Source organism: Carlito syrichta, unplaced genomic scaffold (assembly GCF_000164805.1).
Source record: "Carlito syrichta isolate Samal-C Ts95f unplaced genomic scaffold, Tarsius_syrichta-2.0.1 Scaffold307338, whole genome shotgun sequence".
Lineage (NCBI taxonomy): Eukaryota > Metazoa > Chordata > Mammalia > Primates > Tarsiidae > Carlito > Carlito syrichta.
Genome location: NW_007251434.1, coordinates 814,271 through 841,843, shown reverse-complemented (window position 1 = coordinate 841,843; position 27,573 = coordinate 814,271). Strand labels below are relative to the sequence as shown.

At 40.6% G+C, this 27,573-nt stretch overlaps 1 protein-coding gene across 3 annotated transcripts in view; it reads right to left on the bottom strand.

Annotated features, from left to right (window-relative positions):
* The window catches only part of RASGRP1 (RAS guanyl releasing protein 1), an 84,420-nt gene extending 56,853 nt beyond the window's left edge, over nt 1-27,567 (bottom strand). For all 3 annotated transcript variants that reach the window (XM_021715736.1, XM_021715737.1, XM_021715738.1), the window contains exons 1-2: nt 27,531-27,567; nt 22,904-23,088 (exon numbers count right to left, since the gene is read on the bottom strand). In XM_021715736.1, coding sequence (XP_021571411.1) covers nt 22,904-23,088; nt 27,531-27,565 — 220 coding nt within the window. In that variant the 5' untranslated portion in view covers nt 27,566-27,567. The remainder of the gene's footprint in view (nt 1-22,903; nt 23,089-27,530) is intronic.
* Between the last annotated feature and the right edge of the window lie 6 nt (nt 27,568-27,573).

The following is a 27,573-nucleotide window of genomic DNA, read 5'->3' as shown; positions in this document are numbered from 1 at the left end:
CAGATCAGTCAACAGGAAAAAAGAACATTGATATCTTCTGAGGGTAAAAGGTCCTGAACTGAATTCAAACCACTGTGATGTATGATGTCTTGTGGGCTCCAAATATCTAGGCTGCCTGAGAGCTGTCACGTAGGCGCCTTGCAACCCTCACTCTGCTACTGAAGAGCTAGTAACCCACATCAGTAATGCTTTATGAACGACAACTCTCTTTTTGCGCAGTATCTCATCTGAGCTCACAACAGCTCTGTGAGATGGATATGATTTTCATTATTTTATAAGTCAAGAAACAACAAGTAAGGTGATATGACCTGCCTAAAGTCACCCACCTGATGAATGACAGTGATAGGACTTGCGTTTCAGTCTTAGGACCCACTGCCCCTCACCCAGAAAGCTGTGAAGATAAAAGTACACCCTTTACCTCAGCATCGAGGGTTTCTGGAGCTAGTCTACTTACTAAGTGAGAATACTACTAACAATAATTGCCACCTTACACTGAGCATCTACCATGTGCCATATGTGGGCCAGGTTATGTTACTGATATTCTCTCTCATTTTTACTACAACTCTGCATGATAGATGTTTTCTTTGTTTCACACATGAAGAAACAGACTGAAAGAGGTAAAAATAACTTGTCAATGGTTCCATAGCTAGGAAGCGGCAAGAAGGGGCTGGAAATTATCGTCCTGGTTATTTTATCATCCTAATCCCAGGTTTTCAAGTTATATATATCTACCATAGTTCTGCATTCCATTTAGTAGGAATCCTTCAGGGGCAAGTAAAAAGGCTGTGTCTACTTTCCATCAATTCCCTACAGCCCCTAGTACCATCCTGTACACAGGACACTGGGACCATTTCCTTCATTTAAATCAAAGTATATAAGAACAGACATCAACTAGCAACTACCAATAAACAAAACAGTAGCTAGGCACTTAAACATTCGTGACTGGCAAATTTTTCATTTTCCTAATACTGAGAGCAGGTAAAGATTAAAAAAATCTGAAACTGGTTGCTGCAAACTTCTGTCATTAAGCTCAAGTGAAATGGTATTTTCTAAAGTGTCACCTTTTTCACAATACAGCTGCCAGTATTTGCCTCAGACACCGCTCTAACTAGCATTCAGTACTTTGTATTTTTATTTGAATTATGAACTCCAAAAGACAGTCTTCCATGATGAGGTAAATTCATGTCAGTGGCAACCAGGAACAGAATTTGGATGATGTAAATTCACGTCAGCAGTAGCAAATGAGTATGAGGAAAGAATTAAATGCCTTTGGAAGGGAGCAGTAGCTGAGGATTTGTATCCCCAAGATCTGGAGATGTGAGGGGATAAAAGAGGGTGATGGTGAAGACAGCTTTTTAAGAAAAATGGGTAAATAGAAGAGACAAGAAACTATGTGAACAAAGCAGGAACTGAGACTTAGACTGTTCTTTTAATCCAATGTGAATGTCTCTGTCCTTTAATTCCATTTTCAGATCTAGGCAGAGCAGCCTCTTGCCATACAGTGATGATTGCATGAGTCTGAGATGCCCAGGTAGCTTTAAGGATCCTAGATTTTAAGGTTATGTATATAGAATAGATACAACAATATATACAATAGAACAAGGCATACATCAGTGAGAAAAACTTAGACTAAAATTCAAAAAGCCCTCCTAGGTTTTTTTATTTTATTTGCATTTTCCAAGACTTAATTTTTTTTTCAAATCGAACCTACAAGTAGATTTCCTAAAACTTACCTATTGAAAAATGGACATTTGTCAAGTCTAAAAAGGTAAGGGGCCATTCTTGAAGAAGCTAATCTTGTGAGTTTAAGATCCAACAGGTTACACAACATAAATAAGGGTACCTGACCTCAACCCAGATGAAGTGGGGACCAAAGGGAGGCCCAAACTTTACCTGTACAATGACCATTTACATACCTAATCCTGAATTGTACCCCCACATCTTTAAAATTAAAAAAAAAAGTTCTAAAGTTCTAACAGGTTGATTCAAAGATTTCTCAGATTTGTAGTTCCTGCTCAATTTCTCAACAAGACCTTGGTTTGTTGCTGGCAATCATAGCAGAGCAGTGCTGGTGGTTGGGCAACCAACCGTACACACAGACACTGGAAATACCACCAAGTATCCCTGACTTACATTTGCATAACACTTTTTATCTGACAAAGTATTTTCAGGTGCATTGACTCATTTGACCATCACAACTTTGTGAGGTGGGTAGGGGCTACATCCCTTTTATGGATGATGAGAACACAACAGCACGACAGGGCTAATATTCAGGCTGTCCAGCTGGTGTATGATTGATGGGGCCTGTGTTGTACCAGTTATTAAATATTTTGAATATCACCCCTAGATAAGTAATTGGTCCATGGATAATGCCATCACCAAGTCGCAGAATTGGAGTTCCAGGCTTCAATTTTCTCATCACAAGTCCAGGGTTCTTTGTGTAAAGAGCACTCTGATGGGTACTATGGGGGTTGCAGACATGACAAGCACCCTGTCCCCATAAGCCTTGAGAAGCTACAGGCAAGAACATGATACAGAACATACTAAAGGCCTGGAGGGAGGTGTAAACAAAACATAAGGCAGTTCAGAGGTGGAGAAAAGTCAGATTTGACTAGACGAAATGGCTAAACCTTCACAAAGAAGGTGGCATTTGAGGCAGGCCTTGAAGGAAGGGTCAGATTTTGACAGACTAAGATGAAGGTAAGGCTATGCTGGGTTGGGGAAAAAGTGGTTTCTAGGTTTGAAGATGACAGACTTAGAAGTATATCCTGGAAAGGATATGAATTTCAATTTGAATTAAAAAGCACTTGTAGGTATGAAGAGAAATGTGGAAATGCAGCTCAGGGTTAGAGTGTCAGGGACCTCACACACTACAATAGGGAGTTGACCTATTCTCTGATTTTTTCCTTAAATTTGCAAAAGACCAAAAGATGGTTTACCGAAAGAGGAAAGCAATGCTCTCTTACCTGATATTCTGTTAGAATTGCCAGGTTATTGTAGCTTACAACCTGAGCCCTGAGGGTCCTTTTCAAAGGGGGTCATTACTAAAGAGACTTGACCCTTATTTTAATTTCTACTTGTGTACCTTTCCCTAACTACAGAGCCCCTGAAGAGACACAGCCACCAAAGAATGATATGTGCACCCACTACAGTGAGGTCATACCAGAGTATGAGACAAAGCTGAACTCGACTAGGCTTGTTGTTATTTAGTAAGCTCTGTTGCTTGCAGCTATTATTTTTCCTCCCTCGCTTGCCCAATATAGCCTCTTACTTCTCAGTTTCCTTCTGTCTGCATTCTACTCTGCTTTCCTTAGAAGCTGACAAACCATCGTGGAAGGACATCCAGGATTACCCAGGAACAACAACTCTAGGGCTCTCCAGATCTGCCACAGGGATGCAGCATCACTACTCACTTCTGGAAGAAGTCCGGATCCCAAAAATGTAGAAGTCAACAAGAATAAGGCTTAAAGTCACCAAGACTTTGGCTAAGGAGTTTATTACAGTAAGGCAAATACTATTATTTCATCTTTTGTCCCCCATAAGCATGAATTGGTACATATGCTCCTGACCCATGCAAGTGACTTAAGTAACATTATAACTTTAATTTTATGCAGCCATAAAGAAGAACAAAATTATGGCCTCTGCAGCAACTTAGATGGATTTAGAGTCTATAATATTCTGTGATTTATCACAGAAACAGAACAGAGTACCACATGTTCTCACTCATGAGTGGATTCTGAACATTTACCATAATACTATAAGAAAGGGATTGGCAGTAGCTAGAAACTGCCAGTGGGGTGGGGGAGGGGCACTTGACATTAATAAGGGTACCTGATCTCAAACCAGGCAAAGTGGAGACCAAAGGGAGGCCCAAACTTTACTTGTACGATGACCACTTGTATACCTAGTCCTGAATTGTACTCTATATCTTAAAAAAAGGATAGGTCTAGCAAGAGCAGATTGTAAAGTAGGGAAGGACTTGAATGCTGTTCCCACTTGATGGATTTTTTTCCCTTTCTCTTCCACCTTTCAGCACTGTCAAGTAACTGGTCTCCCATGCAAGCCATCGGAAACATCTAGCTATGTTACAGTAATACAGACTTCACTATTCTGTAGGTCCCATTTGCTTAATGATAGTCATAAATTATGAGAGGATATAACATAATGAAAAAAAAATCCACAATAGGTAAAATTTGGGTGGGGATTTTTGGTTGTTGTTTTTTGATTTTTTTCTAGAGCAGACCTTAAAGATAATACACCATAGGATAACTCTCCCCCTTTGGAGAGTTTCAGGGGAAGAATTACTGTTTTCTTCTCTTATAATGAATACGTCCAGGCATCTCCAGAAGTAAGTGAATATATTAAACCTGACTGACTTTTCGAGAGCAACCAAGCAGCTTAAAAACAAACAAAAACAAAAAACCTGCTGGTCCAAATGCAATAGTGTTATGGTGTTTACCACTAATTGAACACAGCCAGTTACAGATTTGTTTGCTCCTTTTTCACTCCTTCACTTGATTAGCCAAAACAAAACAAAACAAAAACCCCCCAACAAAACCCACTACAGATTCCAAGGCCTTATGTCATACCTGTCATACCTACTGCATCATGAGATACAGGGAAGGAGTATAAAAAGTTCTCCAGGAATCTGATGGTTAAGTTTAATTAGGTTGAGTTAGACCACTTAGTTTATTCCTTGCCCTGGAGGAGGTCTGCATGCTCCTACTAAATGACTCCATGACGATTCTGACAATTTCAGAAATCAGTGATAGAAGTTTTTCAGCTTCTACATGCAAGGGAAGTACTTAACAAATAGGTGATTTGGTGTCAATATTACAGACTCCTTATAGGGCTTGGATAGTTCTAATTTAAAAAAGCAAGATTAAAAATCAGTCTGGAGAGAGCCAGAGGGCCATGATCATCTGGGTAATGCATCTGGGTCACAGGGAATTTCTGTTGTGTATCAGCATAACTAAAAATTCTTGTCAAAGACATGCATTGCCAAATTTTTTCTCCCATTTTGTGACTAGCCCATTCATTTCTTTAAAGGTATCTTTTAATAAGCAGAAGTTTTTAATTTTTATGAGGTCCAATTGGTTAGATATTTATTTATAGTTAGTCCTCTGTATCCTGTCTAAAAATACCTGCTCCCAAGCTTGCAAAAATATTCTCCTAAATTTTCTACTAGAAGCCTTATTGTTTTAACTCTATATTCAGATTAACATTGTTTACAGTTATGAAGTAACTTGATTCATCTCAAGTTATATTTTCTGTAAAGTCACAGCTCATTTTTTTTCATGGATATCATTTGTTTCATCATCATTTGTTGAAAGGACATTCCTTTCTTCATGGACTTGCTTAGGTGCCTTTATTAAAGATTAATTGGCCATATATGTAGATTTACTTCTGAACTTGCTATTCTGTTCCACTGATATATTTGTATATCCTTACGCATATGCCACATTGACTTGATTATTGTCACTTTATAGTAAATCTTGAAAGCAGGTAAAATTTCCAACTTCATCCTTTTTCAGGATTGTTGTTTTGACTTTTTCAGAGCCTTTTATTTCCATACAAGCTCTGATTATCTCATCTAAAACTCTAGTCTTTTATTTATTATTTTTATTATTACTATTATTTTCCTCAGCATTGTCTGAGATATTGGCCTGCCTTCGACTTCACTGATCTCTCTCTCGCTCTCTTTCTCAAATCATCCAATGTAGTTTAAGTCCATCTAGTGAATTTTTCTTTTTGTATATTTTATTTTTTAGTTCTGAAGTTTCATTTGACTCTTCTTAATTGTTTCCACTTATCTGCAAAGGTTACCAAAGCATCTATTCACCTTACTTTAAATCCTCCAACATATTTATCATTCAATAGATGTTTTAAATTCTCTACTAATTTCAGCCTTCTGTCATCTCTGAGTTTATTTTTATTGATTATTTTTCTTCTGGTTATGGGTCACATTTTCCTGACTCTCTTTCTGTCTTATAATTTTTTATTATATGTTCAGCAATACTGAGAATTTGGATTATGTTCCTTTACAGAGGCATTTAATTTATGGGAGCCTTAGATTGATCCTATCAAGGCTTGGATTTAGGATTTGTTAGGGTGAGTCAAGAGTTGCTCATGGCCGAGGGCCAAAGTAACTAAACTCCAACACCGTAGTCTTTTTCATATCCCACCTGAATGCCCAATGTACTATGTCTCTCTACTCTGGCTAGTTGGAACTGAAAAATCTCCCAGATCATGACACCTACTTTGACTCACAGACCCCAGTAACTATTTGGTGTCACAGAATCTTACCACGTTCATGCATAGTTTAGTCTTTGGTGATCCCGTCTCTTCTGTATGCTACTCCACAAATTCCAGACAATCCAGAAGTCATGAACATAAATTCTGTTCTCTCTGTGCTATGGTTTAAATGTTCCCTTCAAAACTCATGTTGAAATTTTTCATTGGAACAGTATTAAGAGATAGGGTCTTTAACAGGTGGTTAGGACATGAGGGCTGCATCCTCATGAATGGGTTCATGCCATTATTTCAGAGTAAGTTAGTTATTGTGGGAGTTCAGCCCCTTTTTGTCTCTCTTTTGAGCTTTTTCTCCATGTGTTGCCTTCTGCCATGTTATAATGCAACAAGAAGGCCCGGACCAATATGATCCCTCCACCTTGTACTTCCCAACCTCCAGAACTAGGAGTCAAATAAATCTCTTTATCAACTACCCAGTCTGTGGTATTCTATTATAGCAACAGAAAAATGAACTAAGACACTCTGCAAGGCAAATGCTGATCCCTGGGCTCCGGTTTCCTGTGTGATGATTTGTAAAGTGCTCTGAGGCAGAAAGTCAAAATGAATTTTCTGTTCACCTCAAACCTTTTCATTTTATCCACAATCACAAGTCTGTCTTGCTTTCCAATACCTGAAAATAGTTACTTCACATATTTTGTCTAGTTTTTTAGCTGTTTACAGCAGGAAAATAATTCAAATACCCACTATTTCACTATTATCAGAAATGGAAGTTCCTATTTTGATGTTTAATACCTTTAAAAATGGGAAATCCTAGTTCTTCGCTAAATTTAAATTTGTTTACCCTTTAAATGTCCTCTTTGAGGTCAAAAACTCATACTATCTCTTCTATGCTTAACAATATTAAGACAGAGGAAAAAAATAGCCATTTCTTTGTCTTCTTTTCAGGTTCTACTATCTTATATCCTCATAGAAAGTCCAAAGACTAAGCTTTAATAGCATGCTGCAACTCTAGTTTTGGTCAGATTTTGGCCATAACCGACAGATACTCATTTATGTGCCCAGCACATCAGCCTTCCTTTGGAAAACATACCTTTCCCAAATTCAGTCTTGCGGTTCTAGAGAGAAACACTGCATTCCTAACTGACTCCATGGGTGACTATGGTGTATTGATTCAAGCAGTAGCCACCTGGCCCAATTTGAACCAGTTAAAATTCTTCCCTAGAAATTTTTTCACTGACCTTGAGAAAAAGAATATTAATCTCTAATGGTAAGAGATGCATGACTTACAGCTGTTAGTGCATGTTTGCTGTCCCTGGAGGAAACAAATATTCAGTGAAAGAGATGATTTGCTGACAAGCAGAGAGAAGCAAGTCAGAGATAGGACACGGACACACACACACACACACACACACACACACACACACACACACACACACACACACACACACACGCTAGAGTCCCCAGATGGTATTCTAGTATCCAATTTCAGACGTCCCCAAGGCCTACAGGCATCCTGGACTCTTCTTGTGTTTTAGTTATATGAATTACCCTATATACCTTTTAATACATTCCAAAAGAGTTCATATTAGATTTCTGTCATTGTCCTGATTAATATTTTGAAAAACTATGAGAGACTTTTTGGGTCTTATTTAGTGAACATCAAATTAATATAGCTTAAATTCATGTAAAATTACAATATTACCCTCTAGGCTCATACTTGTTTATGTTTATTATGACAACATTCTAGTAATTTTTTTGACATAGTCATTCCAACCATTGTATATCTCCATGACATGATTTTGAACCCCACAGCAATTTTCATTATTAACCTGGGGGAGTGATACACTAACATTCAACAAATCTATACTAATAATGATTGCGACTGTTTTTGAGTACCTACTGTGTAATGATATTATAACATTTTACATAAATTCTTTCTGACTTTCTAGTAAGATATCTTAGTTCAGAACAATTCAGGGACATATGTACTAACTTTCAAATTGAGTCTCAGAAACATTAAGAAATTTCCTAGGGTCACAGAGTTACTATGTGTCAGCATTAAGACTGCAGAATAGAATGAGGCATTACTTCCTTAACATGGAAAATCTATTTCTATTAGCGCAATCTCAGATTGTTTTAACTTTTTGAGAAGACACATGACAGTGTAGGCTCATACTGAATTTACAATCTACTAAAATCCCTTGATATTTTTCATAAAAACTACAATTAGTACAGTTTCCCCCATCCAAAACATATAGGAAACAATGTTTTTAAACTTAAGTGCAATGCCCAGTTTATTTTTATTGAAATCCTGTTTAAGTTATTTTTTCTACATTATTCATCTTCCTGAACTTTGATTTTCATTTAATACTCTTTTTATTCCCAGCAGTATGTCTAACAAAAACAGAGATTTTGTTTAAATCTGATGAAAATGTCCAGAGTCATTCACAAATGGTTACACCTACAGAATGACATCCGTCCATACTCATATCTGTATAGTGTGACTATTAACCAGCTTTGAATCTATTTGTCTGGATTTTTATGTAGCCTATACTTGCTCATGTAACATTTATTGGACATTTACTTTTTGGCTTTGTAGTAGAGCCTATAAGTTCTGTTACAAACACCCTCAGACCTTACCACTATAGTGTATGCCAACCCAACTTCCACCAACCTGAGGGCTTTCTGGAGGCCCTTGACACCTGCAGCTGTGTAAAAAGCAGGCCAGAGGTGCTGGAGAAGGTAACACTCTCCAGAAGCAGCTCTCAACCAATGACTGCTAGGACTTGGTATGTCAAGATCCCAGCTCCTTTCCGTTGAATAACATAGTTCTGAAGAGAGTCATCTACCTTGACTTCCAGAGTAGTTACTTGATAATACGCCCTGTCTGAGCTGCCTTCCTGACTCTCCTACCAGCTTTACCTAGGATCATCTTCCAAAGGAAACTATTAGTATTAAAAAATAAAATCCTTGTCTCAGAAGCTGCTTCTGGGGAAAACTCAAACTTAGACAACCTTATGTACCTTATTTAATTTTCACCCAACTAACAATCTTTAAAAATTTTCCCTATGACTCTCCGCTTTGCAGATGAGAAAACTGCAGTAAAATAATGTGCCTAAGGCCCACACTTGGTAAACGGCAGAGTCAGTTTCGGATTCCAAAGACTACCATGCTGTGCAGCCTCTGGTGGGCTCCTGTTATAATCTTTTCACTGCCTCACTGTCATTAGCTGGGCCACGGCACTTCCCTGCTCAAAACTGGGGTGTTGGGGGAGTGCAGGGAGAGGAGTAGGGGAAGAATCACATTCTCTCATTCTCTTTTCTCCAACTCCAACCTCCAACAGTGGATTCAGAGTAAAGTTTCCAGTTATTATTATTATTTTTTGTCTTTATGAGTACCAAGGAATTTAGCATCTCAGTGCTGAGTGGGGAAGGGGCTGACTGTGACATGGGATGTCAAGTGCAAGATACTGGTGTGTAACCAAAGTACCCAATTCACTTTCTTCTTCTCTCTTTAAGACAGACACAGTCATTCTATTTCAACATCCAAGAAACTTAGAACAATAGATTCCTCTGAATTGCTTGTAATTCTCAATCATCTATTCTCTTAGGTTTAAGGATATTTTTCTAAGATTTTATTGTGGGAAATTATAAGTATATATCACAATAAGCAAAACCACATACACAATCTCCACAGCCAGCAGTAACAACAATCAGCCCATTCTCCACTCAGCACTGAGACACTGAATTCCTTGGTACTCAGATAACTGAAGTTAGTCTATCTCAGACTGACACTGGTAGTTGCTGACACAGTGATAAGACTCTAAGCCACTGGGGACCACAAGCACAATAAGTGTAGGGAGCTTTTTCTTTTGGGCTTAAAGCAGAGCCAAACAGGCAGGTGAACCCCAGAGCCCATTGCTGAGACCAAGTGCTTGTCCCTGGCAATAACTGAAGACAGAGTCCAGTGGCCAGCAGCATGGGTCTTGTGGCTATCTCCTGGGAAGCAGCACACCAGAAGTTGGAGTATCTCCCAGTCTGGCCTGAACTCCCTAGGTCTGGAAGCAAATGGTGAACACACCAAGGCAGGTTTGGATGAAGTAAACCTGGAGTCCATGGCGCTCATGAACTGGGGAAGAGGAAGGGAGGTAAGCATGAAAAAGCTCCTAGGTATTTGGCATTCAACAAGCGAATGCAAAATTAACCAAAACTATTAACTGCTCACCAGATTTAAGGATGTTCTGTAGCCTGTAACTACATTCTAACTAGAGGGACTCGTAAGTGATAATTGGGACATTTCTTGGCTTCCTGAATGGCCTGGGTTCCCCTTAAAGTGGTGCTGTTCAGAAGATTATAAACAAGTCCTAGACCATGGTTCAGACAGAACAGTGGAGAGGAGACCAACATAACTCCATTTGCTCTTCCTAGAAACTCTCACTTTCTGGCTTAAGTTCTCAGATGGCCTCATCCCAACTGGCTTACTCCTCTGGTTATTCCATTCTCTCCTTCACTACAAAACTGGCAGTATCTACACTTCCCTCTTCCCCCTCTAGTTCCTACTCCTTTTGTCCACTTCAATTACTAACTGGTGTTCCTCCAAGTCAGTCTCCATCCTGGCAGCACCTTATACTTGAAGACTCTAGTAAGAACCTCAGCAATAACCCCAGGGCCCTTGGTCACTCTCTGGAAAACCCAAAGTAGACAATATGGTCCTCTGCACACTACTGCCCACCATCTTGTCTATGCTGCTGAAGAATCACAGATGTATCAAACTGTGGCATCTTCCTGTTTTCGCTATTTATGTCACCCAGTAGTTACTTCTTAAAATTCCTCTAGACAGTTAATAAAGACAAAAGATGTATTCTTTGGTTCTTAAAGGAAAGCTTCTCTTCAACAAATTCCATCAACTCACTTTCACTGTGCATACAAAAAAAAAGTTCACAGCTAGAATTTTAAGTTAGTGAAAGTATTTTTTTTGTTTCCTTCATTTATTATAACTATAATCAACCACAGTTATTGCAATTAGCATTTAGCACTGGAAAGAACTGAGTATTTTTCTTATAATGTCTTTAATTCCTCATTAGCATCATTTCAGTTGCCAAGCAACCTTCACGTTTATGTCCTATATTTGAAGAGATTATGACAGAATTATTTTTTAAAAATCAATTTTAGGCTAGAATAGCAACTTTGTGCTCTAGCATACCTCTTTATAAATACTAATGTTGATTTCAAGACCATAGTTATTTAACATGTGAATTATGGAAAGCAAAGAATCAATTATAGTGAATTTATCTTCAAAAAGTTAATGTGATTATAGTACATGTAAATATCCACAGAAGAGAATCTAGAAGGACATATCCAAGAATATTGATAGTGCTTATCTTACTCTTGGTGGCAGAATGGGTGACTATTTTTCTTCTTTTTTGCTAGTCTATATTTTCTAAAGTGAACAAAAATAATTTTAAAAGTTATTAAAATTTTAAAAGTATGAGAGCTGAGTTACAGTTAGATCTTTATAAATTCAATAACTTACAAAATTATGAGAGTTAAGTGAGAATATGTATATGAAATATTAATACTAACTGTGTTGTTCATAGTAAATGCTTGAAAGTCAACATTTAAAAATAATATTTGGCCAGGTGTGGTGACTCATGCCTGTAATCCTAGCACTTTGGGAGGGAGAAGCGAGAGGATTGCCTGAGTCCAGGAGTTTGAGATAACTCTGGGAAAATTGGTGAGACCATGTCTCTACATCAAAAAATTAGCTAGGTGTAGTGGTGTGTGCCTGTGGTTCCAGCTACTTGGAAGGCTGAGGTGGAAGGATCGCCTGAACCTAGCAGGTGGAGGCTGTGGTAGTTGTGAGCATGCCACTGCACTCCAGCCTGGGGGACAGAGTGAGATCCTGACTAAAAATAAAATAATAAAAAAAAATAATAAAAACAGTATTTTAAAAGTCCATGTAAGAATGAAGTTGGACCCTCTATCTCTCACCATATCCAAAAATTAACTGAAGATGTATTGAAGACCTAAAAAGAAGACCTGGAACTATAAAATTCCTACAAGAAAACCTAAGAAACACTCTTCTGGACATTGGTCTAGGCAACAAATTTATGACTAAGTCTTCAAAAGCAAATACAGCAAAAATAAAAGTTGATAGCTGGAACCTAATCAAAGTTAAGTGCTTTACTGCACAGCAAATAAACTATCAACAGAGTAGAAGTACAACCTATAGAATAGAAGAAAATATGTGCAAACTATGCACCTGATAAAGGACTAATATCCAAAACTCTATAAGGAACTTAAATTCACATGAAAAAAAAAAGGACCCCATTAAAAAGTAGGCAAAAAACATGAACAGACACTTTTCAAAAGAAGACATGCAAGCAGCCAACAAACACAAAACAATGCTCAACATTGCTAATCATCAGAGAAATGCAAATCAAAACCACAAGATAGGATCTCACACCAGTCAGATGGTTTTTATTAAAAAGTAAAAAAAACAAATGTTGGCAAGGTAGTGGAGAAAAGGGAATGCTTATATACCATTAGTGGGAATGTAAGCTAGTTCAACTTCTGTGAAAAGTGGTTTGGAGATGTATCAGAGAGCTAAAAATAGGATTACCACTTGACCCAGCAATCCCATTACTGGGTATATAACTAAAGTAAAATAAGCCATTCTACCAAAAAGATATACAGCACTATTCACAATAGCAAAGACAGGGAATCAGCCTAAGTGCCCATCAAGGGTGGACTGGATAAAGAAAATGTGGTGCCTGTACACATGGAATACTACACAGCTATAAAAAAAGAATGAAATTATGTCTTTTGCAGCAACATATATAGAACTGGAAGTCACTATCCTAAGAAAATTAACCCAGAAATAAAATCAAGTACCATATGTTCTCACTTATAAGAGAGAGCTAAACATTGGGTACACAGAGCAGAAACAGACACTGGGGACTCTTAAAGCAGGGAGCAAGGGAGGGAAAAAAGGGTTGAAAAACTACCTACTGGGTACCATGCTTACTATTTGGGTGATGGGTTCCACAGAAGCCCAAACCTCACCATCATGTAATATACTTATGTAACAAACCTGCACATGTACCCCTTGAGTTAAAAAAAAATTAAAAGCCTACGTAAGTGTTGATTTTACATTATGTATATTTTACCATAATGAAAAAAGTCTATGTAAGAACAATAGAGACTGAGTCTATACTGAGAGGAAAAAAAGGCTTTAAATTTGGCTGAGTTTCTAAGATTCTATGCTAAGGAAACTGGTTCTACTAACAGATCAAAAGCACATCCTTCTTTTTTTTTTTTTTTTTTTGAGTTGGAGTCTCACTCTTGTCACCCAGGCTGGAGGGCAGTGGCATGCTCATGGCCACCGCAGCCTTGACCTACTGGGCTTAGGAGATCCTTTCACCTCAGCCTTCCAAGTAGCTGGAACTAGAAACACACGCCACCACGCCTGGCTAGTTTTTGTGATTTATTATAGAGATGAGGTCTCACCAAGTTGCCCAGGCTGGTCTTGAACCCCCGGACTCAGGCAATCTTCTCGCCTTGGTTTCCCAAAGTGCTGGGATTACAGGCTGAGCCACCGCACTCAGCCCAAAAGCACATCCTTTAAAGATATACATTCCTGTAGGAACTTCAAGTTCATGTTCAATATCATAACTGATACTTCATTACACCTCCCAGACATTTTTAGTTTCACAAATCATTTCAACAGTATCACAGTGAGGGAAACTGAGGCTTAAGTTACAATATGGTTTTAAACCAATGACAATCACAGAAACAAAACTGAGGGCTTATTTTTCTCCAGTAATAACTTATTGACAAGCTTTTACTGATCATCCACAACAGTGTATGGTATGGAATTATACAATGGAGTTAATAAAACTCCAATGAAAATGACAACAAAATATTCACCAAATCTTTGAAACAGGGATTTTAAGTTTAGAATTTTTAAAAAGATAAAAGGAAACGTGGTCAAATTTAGCCACATAAAAATGTAAAATTTCTGTACATTACACTACCAAAACCAACATAAAAATATAAGTAATGGCAAAAAAAAGTCTGTAGCAAATGAGTTAACAGCTTTTGCAAACCTCTAATTATAAAAGCATTAAGCAGCAATAGATAAATAGCCAAAGGATGTGAAAGACAGTTCATAAAATTAGACATACAGTTGGCAAACAAACTAACGACAACATACTCAACGAAAGCTTGGTTATACACATCAACTGTGTCTGTTATCAGGCACTGAAGCAGGAAATGAAGGCAAATGATTGAACAAATGGAATCAGAAGCAAATTGAGATATAATACCTGAAGAACAAAAGTTCACAAAATTGAGGTTTGGTTGGTCAGAAACAACAATGGCTTAATCTTAGAGTCTTTTTAGAGGTGAAGTAAAACAACAGAAAGACAGAGTGGTAAGTTCAACTCTAAAATGAGAATCTATCGGTTTTAAAGTTCCATTGTCACTTTTTAAATAAAACTTCTAAACGTCGCTGATATTTGATTTCCTTATCTGTAAGGTATACTGTTTCTATTCTTTGAAGAGCACATGGAGAGTTTGTGTTTATAAGATACATAGACGAAAGAAGAAAAGCAAGGCAAAATTATCACCTTATCCTAATTAGGTGACACAAAATATAATCCTCAGATTTTAGACTTCCTTCCCACCTCAACACTTTGCTATGTAAGCTCCCTCTGTACCTGGGAGACAGTGGTGTGCTGGTAAATGTGGGACAATGGGTCCATCAGGAGTGGGATTGAAAAGGAAGCCCTGATTAGTAGAGTTTGCTGATTTCTGAGGTGAAAATACTCTTAACATAGGCATTGGCAAACTACTAGTATAACTTCACTGAACACAGAACTGGGAAAAGATGCATGGGAGCATACCATTATAAAGTATTTCTGCCATACAGATTTAACAGCTATAACCCCAAAAGATAATAGTAAAATGTGTAATATATTAGAACGTGATGAGTTTTGAGTATTTCTTATCCTCATTTTTAATATAATTTAACTGTTAGTGTATATAATTTAATTTTTAATCACGGATTTGTTTCACAACTGGCTTTCAAAATTACTCAAAATTTAACAATCTTGTGAGCTGGAGTCCAGTACACCACTGCTAGGAGACAATGAAAATACATATTTATATACTTTAACAATTTTAACTTTCTAGAAGAAAGGAAAGAAGACATAAACCCACATCATTCTATGTGTCTTCAGCACATGGATTATTTTTGCTCTCTGGTCTTATGACTTTTACACAGATCACTGACTGTGGAGACCCAATGCAATTAAAAACGGGAGGCTCTTTGTTAAAAACTTTTTAGGAATTTCAAGATGACAACAACATTAAACCAAGCACCGAGCCCTGTGTATCTCTGTAGGGTGGTGCCCATGAGGCTAGCCCTGCTTCCATTCCCTCTTTCCCAGCTCTTTCCCTCCCAGACACTGTAGGGCAACCCCAACTAGGCTGTAGCCCAAACTCACTGCAACTGCAGAACAAGGCTCAAAGTCCAGTTGCTATAACTGCTCCAGGCAGGAGTGGGCAGGTCCTAACACCAGGAGATGGGGTGTGGGTGGGGCCTGTACTGTAGATGATCTCCTCCAGGGATCTCAGGGCCCAACCACTGCTGTTTCTGTCAATTATAGAACAAACTGCTTTTGCTTTCACAGTGTTTCCTAATGTGTTTTCATCATGGACTTAATAATCTTCATGTCAACATATGGCCTTAAATTGTTGGCAAAGTAGAACTTTTGGATAAGTACTCAGGGGAAGCACCTCTTCCACTTTCTCCCCAGCTAAGTTACTACTTTATGGGCCTCTGATCCACAGGGGATCTGCATAAGTTAGGGAGCAAGCCCTCACAGCACCATAGGAAACTGAGGTGTTGCATAAAGCTAGAAATTTACACTAGGAATGTTGTCTTTGAGTTCAAAGCATCTAACTGTAGTTGGAACAGACATCCACATTCTGTTTATTTCCAAGGTTGAAAGGCAGACAGAGTGTTCAGTTTTGTTTTTTTGTTTTTTTTTTTTGAGTTGGAGTCTCACTCTGTCGCCCAGACTGGAGTGCAGTGGCCACTGCCGGCCACCGCAGCCTCGACCTGCTGGGCTCCGGCGATCCTTCTGCCTCAGCCTTCCAAGTAGCCGGAATTACAGGCATGCGCTGCCACGCCCGACTGATTTTTTGATTTATTGTAGAGATGAGGTCTCGCTGCCCAGGTGGGTCCCGAACCCGCGGGCTCAGATAAGCCACTCACCTCAGCCTCCCAAAGGCATGGGATTACAGGCTGAGCCACCGAGCCCGGGTGAGTGTTAAGTTTTGTAGGGGGTTTACTGCAGTTGAGAAGAGCCATAAAAGTACGAAAATCCACTTGGTCTTGGGGTTTGAAACCTGCTCACAGGCAGGCCTTGCTCTAATTAGATCTGGCTGGCTGACTTCACCATGTGCTTTTCTAGTTCATGCAGTTGAAAAACCTATATGCTCTATTGCTTCTCTAGAGATTTGTGGCCTTCAGGTTTTCCTAGAAAACATGAGAAAATGTTCTGGGATGTCCAGGAAGCAAGTGTGTTATAGGACAGTAGTTCTTAAAATCAGTTTCTGGGTCATCTGCACCAAAACCACAGGTGACTGCTGGCTGAATGAAAATCTCTGGGGCTGGCCATCAGGAGTCTGGATGTTTAATGCACTCCCCTGCTGATTATTCCTCATGCTGAAGTTGGAGAGTCTCTGGTGCAGCAGAAAGAACATGAGCTTCAGAGAAAAACTGACCAGATTTCAGTTCCCAGCAACTCTCCTACTAATGAGCGGGACCATTTTCCACGGTCACTTAACATCCCTGAGCTTCACCCCATTAGTTACAAGAGCACAGTGGTATCCAATTCATAAGGTTGTTGGGAAGATAAACTGGGTCAACTAAGGTGAAGGCTCAGGACCCTACAGAGTCCATAGTCAGTAAGTGTCTAAACAATGTCAGTCCACTGTCTATCTCTAGCTCTCTTTCGCTCAGCAGTAAAACTCATCTCTCTAGATGGATTTACTACATGAAAATGCTCAGCATTCCTGAGACATTGTCTAACTTATGCATAAGCAGTTATACTCCCTCCACAGAGGGAAGCCAGATAAGAGTGAAGGGGATTTCCCATCTCCTCTTTTCTCAGGCCTGGCAGGCACTGAAACTCACACTCGTGAGAGGGAGGACATGCTAGTCTGGGGCCCTGGGTGATGCCAGCCTGTCAAAGATGCAGCAAAGGGCTCTTCAGAATACATAGCATCCAATCATATAATGCTAATTCATTCTAGAGGGCCAAGGACAGCCTAGGAGCTGCTCTGATGACTAGAAGCTTTAGGATGTAGGTGCCCCTAGGACCATCCTTTATACATGAAACCCTGCAGCAGTGACTTCCAGACACTGGGTGTTCCAGTGAGGTGGTTTATGGGGGAATTGTATTCTCCTCCACATAGAATCTGTTGCCAGCAGTGGCTAAGACTTCAGGCCCTTCCTCACAGGATACCAGACCTTGTTCCTTGGAGTTGCCTGTTGTTGGGTCCATGTGCCCATTGATGTTATAGCCCTTGGCTTCTGGCCTTATGCTCCCATGACCCCTGGGCATCTTTCTCTTGTGTACAGACAAAGCTGTAGAGTGATAAAACATACCTAGTCTTTCCTTTGCCATGGAAGGAACTGTGGTCCCAACCAGTGTGTGTTTGCCTTCTTTGACTTTGATTTTAAAAACAGATGTAGTGTTCTACCTTTAATATGCTGAAACCTATAGAATGCTTTTAACATCCACATGCTCCACAGTAAAGAACACATATCCATTAGTTTTGGAGGTTTCTAGTCTGAGAGGTTTTTAGATAGCATTGGCACAATACACACAGCGATTTATTGATCAACATTTTGTTCAAGAGAGAATTTAGGCAGACTCCTGGTATATAGATGAGGTTCAATCAATATTTCTTACACTTAAAGAAGCATAATTTCTAATCTTGGGGAGACAGGTCTGCAGATTGGTGGGCAAAGGGTGCAGGCCCTTCCTGTTTGGCATGCAGATCCCCCCTATGCACAGGAAGACCAGTTTTAGGAGAGAGGACCCAGCCCAGGTTGCCAGTGACTGCTAGGGACAGGGGAATGATAACATAAGCAGCATGTTTTCTTTTGAAATCAGGGGAAATTAAGTAAGTTGTTTTAAATACCAGAGGCTCGATACATCTTCTCATTTGTTCAATGGAGATAGTAATACCTGACTTGCCTATTTTGGAGTTGTTCAGAGTATTAAAAAAAAATCAATACAAATGAAACTCCAAGAAAAAATAAAAACACAGTTCATACATATAAGATACTAGGATGCATTTCCTTTACACTGACAGGTAAAAAGAAATCCTGAGTTTCTTCCTACACCTCACCAGGAGCAGGAGGTCTTCTTAACTAAGGGGCCCCTTTCTGAGGCAGGTGTGCAGTTTTCTTTCTGATGCTGTCAGAAAGTGTTTTGCATTGAGATGGGGACAAGGAAAAAGCTTTGTGAATTTGAACATTAGAAGCCCTCCATTCGACCCCAAATGGTGGCAGCCCTCTTATAAAGTGAAAAAATGTTAAAAAGACCAGATGACCTCATAAATCTTTTCTACCTCTGAAACAGATGGTGTGATTCACAAACATTTGACATAAGTGTAACCAGGTTGTGATGATTTCTCTCATTATGTTCAGAGAGTGGATTAGCTAGCAATAATATGCCGAGAATGTAAAACATGACTTCTGATTAAAACAGAAGGTGGGAGTAGGTTGTCTCATGGTTCAAGCAAAGAACTATGACTCAAGACACTAAGTTTCTAATCACAGATCTGTAACCTTGTATGTGACAATGGGAGGCTTGCTGGAGGCCTTTCAAAAGTACTCTTAATTTGTACATACTGGCTACCTTCCTTAAAAGCTTCATAATAAGTCCTTCTTCTGAGAACAGTGTGGGTGGTAATTAATGGTTAATAATGCTAAAGAAATAGCCATCAGTAAAGACTTCTGAATGCCCATGATGCTTTAAGCAATATTCAGGCTAGCAATGCTAGCAAAATGCAAGTCCTACAGCTTCCAGAAAGACTGTCTATTGCTTTTCTGCTTGAAGTCAATCATCTACCCTCTCCAGCACTGTCCAACACACTTTCTGCAACAGTGCAAATATTCTCTATTCTTTCCAGGAGTAGCTAGAGCACTTGGGGATATTAGTCACTTGACCTATGGCTAGTGAGGCTTAGGAACTAAATTTTATACTTGATTTAATTTTAATTAATTGAAATATACATGAAAACAGTCACATGTGGCTACTAACTACTGAATTGGACAGCATAGCTATAGTCAATTCAAACCTTCTGAAATTAAGGTAAGGTTGAGGAGGCAGTAGAAAATAAATTAACAATTAGTCCTTCTCTTCAAAAGTTTTTTTCTTCTTTTCTTCCAGATTGGTAGGAGGAGTCGCTTAAATTAGTGTCTAAAACAAGAGAGTACCAACAATAATAATAATAATTCCTCCACCCACTTCTGCACTATTTCCCTCTCCTTCACAGGTATTAAAATAAATAGACATTGAAATTCATTAACCAATAGCTAAGCTAGATTTCTTTAATCTAAAGCAACATTTTTCTATACAGGCCTGAGAAAATAACCAGTAAGATAAGGTTCATGAGAAGCACTAGCCTCACTGTGTACTATTCCCAGGTCACTTCTCAAGGAGACCCACAGAGCACAAGCACAAATTATGTCATGGGTTTTTCCTTATCATAGTTCTGCTGCTGATCCCCACCCCCAGCTCCATCCCTTCCATAGCTCAGTTTCCAGGCCCCATCCCCATAGACGGGTGTGGACTGATAACCAAAGAGCAAGGAGAAAGTCGAAGTCACAGACCAAAGGTGCTATCTCCTGTTCCTTCCAGGCACAGAGTATCTTTACTTTTTCGTGTCTTTCATGTAAATTCTGGGACAAGAAACTCTGCAGTACGTGATACACAAAACCCTGCGAGCTCATCCTACCGACTTCCTGCAGCATTCCCATGGCCCAAGACGGGTTTGAACAAATGGTAGCTGTTAATATCTATGTCCTCACCTGTGCAGTGTACCTACTCAAACTCTACAGTGTATGAAAAATGAATTATTTGGGCATGTCTTTGTTTATTATCTCCTTTTTCTTTGTAAATCTTTTTTTCTTGAACAGTATGTTTCTCAGGTGTTATAAATTCTAGTGGAAGAGGAGTTCAGTCACTGTAATTCTCCTGGTGCACTGCCTACCACAGTGCCAGGTGTGTTCAGGGGCTTAATCAATGTTTCTTGATAATGGATGGAAGACTATTAGACTCAACGGGATTTTTACAGTTTTGGATTTTAAGGCACTTTTTTTTTGGTTCAACCTATTCCAGAAAACAAGGTATCACTGCCCTTATAGGATGTGCTGAGGGGAGTAAATTAGGCTTGGTTATCCTGGGGAAGGACTTCAGAACTAGCTGTGTATATTTTAGGTTGATATTATGGTTGTTTGAAGGCCAGGGAAACAGTCCCGAACTCAACCAGTAATTGCACGATGGGCATAAGAGGAAGAAAGATAGCCTGATAAATACGTTCTTGGTCTCCTTTCTTTCTTTCTTTTTATTTATTTATTTATTTTGAGTCAGAGCTTCACTCCATAGTCCAGGCTGGAGTGGCACGCTCACAGCCATCCCAGTGTCAACCTGCTGGGCTCCAGCAATCCTTCCGCCTCAGCCTTCCAAGTAGCCAGAACTATAGGCGCACGTTAACACATCCGGCTAATTTTTTATTTATTGTAGAGACGAGGTCTCGCCAAGTTGCCCTGGCTGATCTCGAACCCGCGGGCTCAGGCAATCCACTTGCCTCGGCCTCCCAAAGTGCTGGGATTACAGGTTGAACCACCAAACCCAGCCTGGTCTCTTTTATTTCAATAGTGAAACATAGAATAAAAATACTTATTCATGAAATGAGTCACAGTGCTCTGCTAAAGACCAGTAAACATGACTACCAAAACAGTGTAAGGTTCTTTGCTGTTTATTCAAGTTGGGAACTAGGTTCGAGGGAAGGACATGATGAATAACGGTCCATCCTCAGCCAAGCTTCCCCTGGTCGCCACTGTCCTCTAATTTAGCTCTCTCCATGCATCTTTTCTAAGGAGATTATTTTGAAATCGAAAGCCACTCATTCTGCTCCCAAATTCATTCTTAACTAAAAGATTAAAGTGAAAATAAAGATAAATCTAATCAAAATTTAATAAGCTAGTAATAATAAAAGTTCTTTCTCTTTTCCAAATTAAAAAGTCTACAACAAACAGCACTTTAAAGCAGTGATTCTCCAAGTGGGAGTCTTGGGTCAGCTGCATCACCTGTTAGAAATGCAAATTCTTGGGCCTCACCCCAGATGGACTAGAGCAGAAACTTTGTGGATGGGCCCAGCAATCTGTGTGATTAAAAAAAAAAAAAACTTCCCTGTGATTCTCATGCACTAACGTTTGAGAATCATTACTTTAAATGAATTTTGAAATAGCTGAAACTCTTCAATGTTGCACTAAATTATTATCCCTAAAATGTCAAGTGTTTCACAACTGTGTAAGTAAGGTCTGGGCGAGCACTGAACACGTCCTGCCAAGAGTCCCTAGTTTTGAGATCTAATGGATCTTGTGCTGCCTGGGACCTGATTAAGCCTCCCCTTGGCTTCTCAGGAGGTTCCTGGCGCTGGGGTAGGCTGGTGGGAGTCGGTGTGTCTGAAATGAGCCACACAGGGTCCTCTGCTTCATGGTGGGAGATGGAGAGATATAAAAAGAGACACATGGGGGAACACGAAGCTAGAAATCCAGACGAAAATTTTACTGTGATCCTTCTATTTTAATCATTCCTCCTTTGGAAGGGAGAAACTACTTGATATTTTTCAATCACCATTTCATAAATCACAATCTAAAGAAAGGCAGTGCACACAAAATTAAAAATCTTTTCAGATAACTGCTTGCCACCTGCACTAAGCTGTGCACTCCTCAGTGAGCAGCAGTGCTGATGGGGCGCAGCATCTGAGGACTCCACCGCCAATGTGCCTGTCTGCACACTGACTTCCCAGTCCTTAAGTCCCGTATCACAACATTTATTAACCAATATCTTCTAGTCACAAACATCTTTGCTTCACCCAGTCCCTTCCTAATTTACTATAGCTACCCTCCAGATTATAAGGGTGATTATTAAGACTTTATTTGTCAAGGGGTTCAAATTTCTGTTTGATAACAATGTTTGCTCATGAAACCTAGTCTTTACACGCCCGGGAATGCACGAACAGAAAAGTGTCAAAGCACCAGATGCACAATGTCATTTTATGATATTTTTCATCACAAGAAAAACCTTCATCCTAAGAGAAATGGAAATGCAAACTCTCCTTAGCAACTTTTCTCACTTTAAATTGCACTTCTCATCACGACCTATTACACCCACATAGTCATGTGCCATAGGCTCTGCAGACTGTCTCCAATATTTCCAAGGCTCAAAAGCTATTTTTAAAGCCAAAATACAATCTAGGTTGCTATTCTGTAAGCACTTTTTAAGGAAGAACAAAGTAATACAGCGATTTCTGTGCACGTGGGCAGTTAGCCAACTCACCAAAAGATTGAATGCAGCTGTCAATGAGATCGTCCAGGCTGGCTCCTTTGGCTAAATGTCCCAGAGACACCATCATTCGGAACTGGGTGATCTGGGTGGGGATGGGATGGGAGGGGTACGAGTTGTTTGTTGGCTTCGCCTCTAGTCTTGCTTTGGGGGCAGCTCTGCAGCCATGGATAGGTTTCCTAGGGAAAGAGAGAAGGCAGTGAGGGCAAGCACAGCAGCTAGGGGAAAAACTGGCAGCTCCACACTCTGAAGACAGATTGGAAAGGAAAGGAATGGGGATAAGACAATTAATCCCTGGAGTTGGGCTGACAGAAGACATACCCCTCCCACTTGGCAGATGCACCAAACGGACTGGTTGGCTGTTAAAGAGACATCTCCCCAGCAAATGACAAGGTGAGCTTTCAGGGTTGCAACTAGGGCTCTTTACCCTGGCTCCAGGATTGCTCTGTCCTACCATCTCCCAGTTCCTGAAGGAGAAAGGCATAGGCAAGACCACATCTTGGCAGTCCTTAGCTCCTAGCAATATTTTTTTATTTTAGCTGCCAGACCACTGACTTGGGTCTTAAGAATTATTTAAGTTGGTCTGATCTTCAGCTAACTCATTCATCTTGAGCAATACTACACAGAGTCAGGCAGCCTCGGGAACATCTTTAAGGACCTTGGGGGGAGGTCAAAGAGTAAGGACCCACATGCAGGAGGTGAGGGGTGATGGTGGTGGTGTTTAGATTTTAAATGAGTCCTGCCTTTCTTACAAATCTTTGTTGGTTTTAAGATATTGTGCTTCATTATTGATACTACAGGTAATTGCTATGAGTAATTTTTATTATTAAACATCATTCTATCAAGTTCTTACTAGGGTTCCTAGTTATTAAAAAAGAAAGCAGAGCTATGAAAGCTTTGTTCCAGAACTAAATGTAAAAGTACAAGTTTGGATCTGGAAACGGCTTAGAAGTCCAATGGACCTTCATCCATTCACACGTAGCTTTATCTTTGGCTGTGGCCTCATCGGGAACAGTTGTTTTGCAAAATGATTTATGAAGGCTAATTATTTTATTTTCCTCTCCAATAAAAAATACACACACACAGATACATATCTATAATCTTGTAAGGTTTAATAGTGATAACTTTTTGAGCACAGATAGTTCTCCTCTTCCTACTGTGGCTTTGGTTATTTCATAGTTTACGACCAAAGAAAAGGAAAAGAAAAACATATACCTCAGACCTGTAACTTTAGTTACTCATTATATAGTTTGATAAACACATAATGACATCGATGAATCTATGAGAGCTTATTCTTTGAGTAAGACATTATGACAGGCCAGAGGGGACCACAGTGAGGGAGTCTGTGTGAAGGTATTTTGTGAACCATAAAATATACTCATGATATGTTAGTTTTGTTGTTAATAAAGGTAATCTAGAAGTTCTTTAATACAAAAATTGAGCCAGGAAATCGAAATGAAAAGGTAACTATATAAATCTTAAGTAAATGTCCCATGAGTATAAAAGGTAAGAAGCATGATGTTCTAAGAAGGAGAAGCAGTTTCAAGGGGGATGTTGGGGAAAGCTCTGACAAGATATAATCTCACCCAGATGGGGCAGAAAACTTATTAGATCAAAATAAAATGCTGGGCACAGGGGTCTGGGGAAACCAGCCTGTTAAAAGACGGTACACCACTAAACTATGGGGCTACTGAGTACACAGTAAGACCTACGAAGGGGCACCCTGGCCCTTCGCAATTTGTTTACAACTAGATCCAGGGTGCCAGTCTGTAGTGGCGACTGACTCTATTCTGAGCTGGGGTGGATCCAACAAAATCAAATAAACGACTGGCTACTGGGCACCTGGTAACCCAAAGCATTGATTCCTGAAAGATCAAGTTGGTGCTACAGGGCTCAACCAAGTTTCTGGCCATTACTGATTTTTCCCCAGACCCTGTAATAGCCCCAGAATCAGATCAGTACCTGAGGACAAAATAATAATGGCCACCGTTAACTGAGTACCTATGCTATGGCAGGTGATGTGGTGGAAATTTACAGTCTTTGAGGTTTACAGCTCAGAAAGATGTTATCTCCATTGCATGATGTTGAAACTGAGTCATTTTGGCTAAATGACATAGCCAAGGTTATACAACTCATATATATTAAATCTGAGATTTATAGATTTATAACCTGTACCTCTCTGACTTTATCCATTTAATAAATATGTGCTGTGCCTAGAACTGTGTACTTTTCACTACATCAGAATTAGTAAGTAGATCGTCACAGAGAGGTTGAAAAGGTCAATTCAATGTAAAACAAAAGTAAAATCCTTCAAAAGTATGGCTGATAACGTAGAGACCGAATCTCAGCCCCTACTCCTTCTGCAGGCCCCTGGAACTGTCCACAGGACCCCAGAGCTAGATGGACTCTTCATGGTCATTTTCCAAACCTCTCCTCTATGGATGTGGAGGTCCAGGATCAAAAGGGCAACGTGCCTGCCCACCAGTACAGAGACAGGCTAGAAGCCAGCCTCCTATGACCCCTGCCATGCTCCCCAGCTGGGCTCCATTCCCAGAAGCACTGACAATTCCCTAAACCTGGGGTTACTTGTCCAGTGTTTGGGATTAGTGAACTTTCTGCCTTCCACACCACTAAGACCTCCACCAAAGGCAGAGTAGGGAAAAGGTATAAAAAAAGTCAGTCATAGTGGAAGACTCTTTCTCTCAGGCCTTTTGCAATCCTTCTACCTAAACCCTGAAGAACGGGTACCTACAACTAGAGACTGTATCTACAGGCAGAGCTCTTCCCGCTGGGAAGAGCCAAGGAAAACTAAATCTTCTCTCTTGGTTGGTGGTATTGACCATTCAGAACTTCTAAGACTGCCCTGTTCTCTAATTCTAGTAATGCTTCCAAGTGTCACCAGTAAGGGAAGCCACTTTGGTTCATAAGAGGATTCTCTGAGGTCGATGCTTTTACCAGAACTAGGAAGAAACGGGGTCGATTCGGGTATAAAGAAAGAACCTGAAGGGAGTCTTCAGGGAAGGAACAAAAAAAGGAAGGGAGGATTGAGAGATGCAATCTGGAAGGTATGGAGGCCAGAGAGACTCAGAAGGCTTAGGCATGAGAAACTAGAAAGAAGAGAAAGTATTAAAAACCAAACTGGAACCAAAGAAGTCTAGGAAGACGGGGATTATTTACACCGTAGACTAGGAAACATGGCTCTTTTCCTGTGAAAAATTCTTAAATCATATTGTCTCTTCAGATGACACAGTGGTAGACAAGGATTTATAAAATGCTTTATGGTAGACAGGTTGAAGGATGTTTTTAATGATCTATAAAATGAATGGCCTTTAAGTCTGAAGAGGCATATTTTTAATGGATAGTAGCCAAATGTTTTCTGGCCAGTTTCCTTCTGAATTGAAAAACCAAAACCTGGAGAGAAAATTAACTTGAAGGTGGTTTTTTTGAGCCTAAAAGTGGTCAAGGCCTAACAGGGTTTGCTGAAGGAGATTGTCAAAACTCTGAACTGGTTTAGGTAAGACTCTCTTCAGGCACAGATATCTCAGTGGAGGTCACAGTTTCAGGCTGGGATTTTTAGTGAAATACAGCCTAGCAGAGTAAGGGATGAAATGGAAGAAGAGAACTGGAACTTCCACAACCTTGTCTGCAGTGGAAGATGCATTTTTTGAGCGTCTAATGAGGATTCTTTCCAGTCCTGTTCTCTCTTCCCCCTTACAATACAAAATTTAATTTACACCCTCGGAGGCCCTATCTAGTGCAAAGTACAGTGGTAGACTCTCAGGGGGCACATGGAGGGGAGGAGACAGGGAGTGCAAACAGGACCAAGAGCCTTACTTCCGGGGATTATAAGTACAGTCACATCGCTGTCTAAGTGAACGGAGTTGTGAAGTGCACAACCTGTCCAGCCCTCTGCCGAGACCAGGCCGTTGTCTGATTCTGGTCTTTTGGCGATAAACTCAAAGTTGCCTACCCCTTTTTCGACCAAAGCCCTTTTACTCACTGTCACTATTCCTTCAACTTCTGTCATCCAAGACCCACCAGAAACATCTCTCCGGAATCATGATGGGGGAGGGGAGTACAGGTTCCCACCCAGAGGCTATTTGGTTCGCTGACCCACGGCTCTGGAAACTTCTTCGAGGCCTGGGCGACCAAGGGGTGGACCCTCTACCCACCTGCTCGCCGCCAACGCGGCCGGCCGAGCTGGGCGGGGAAGGGAGAGACCGCCAGGTGTCGCTGCCGGAGCCCCGCGCCCCTAGCAGGCGCGGGCGGCGCGGAAAGTCTGCGAGTGGGAGTCCCGGGTGCCCGGTGCGAGGACTTGGGGGAGGAGGTCGTCGCGTGCCAGCTGGGTGAAGGGTTCGGGCCTCATAGTTCCGGATCTCGCCAGGCGAACTCCGGCCTCGCGGCCACGCCAACCCCGCAGCCCCTGCTCCCTCCCCAGCGGCCGGGCGCGGCGACCGTGCGCTGCAGTCGCATCCGCCCCTCGCGCGGGTCTCCCCGAGACGCCGGTCCCCACCTCCGCCCCCTCCAGGGCCAGCAGCGCCCCTCGGGGCTTCGCCTGCGCACTGCCTCTTCCCCAGAAGGGCCACGGGCGCTCCCGAGGGCCGCGGCCGCCGCTACTCACCGCGGAGCCTCTCTCGCCTTGCCCAGGGTGCCCATGGCCGCGG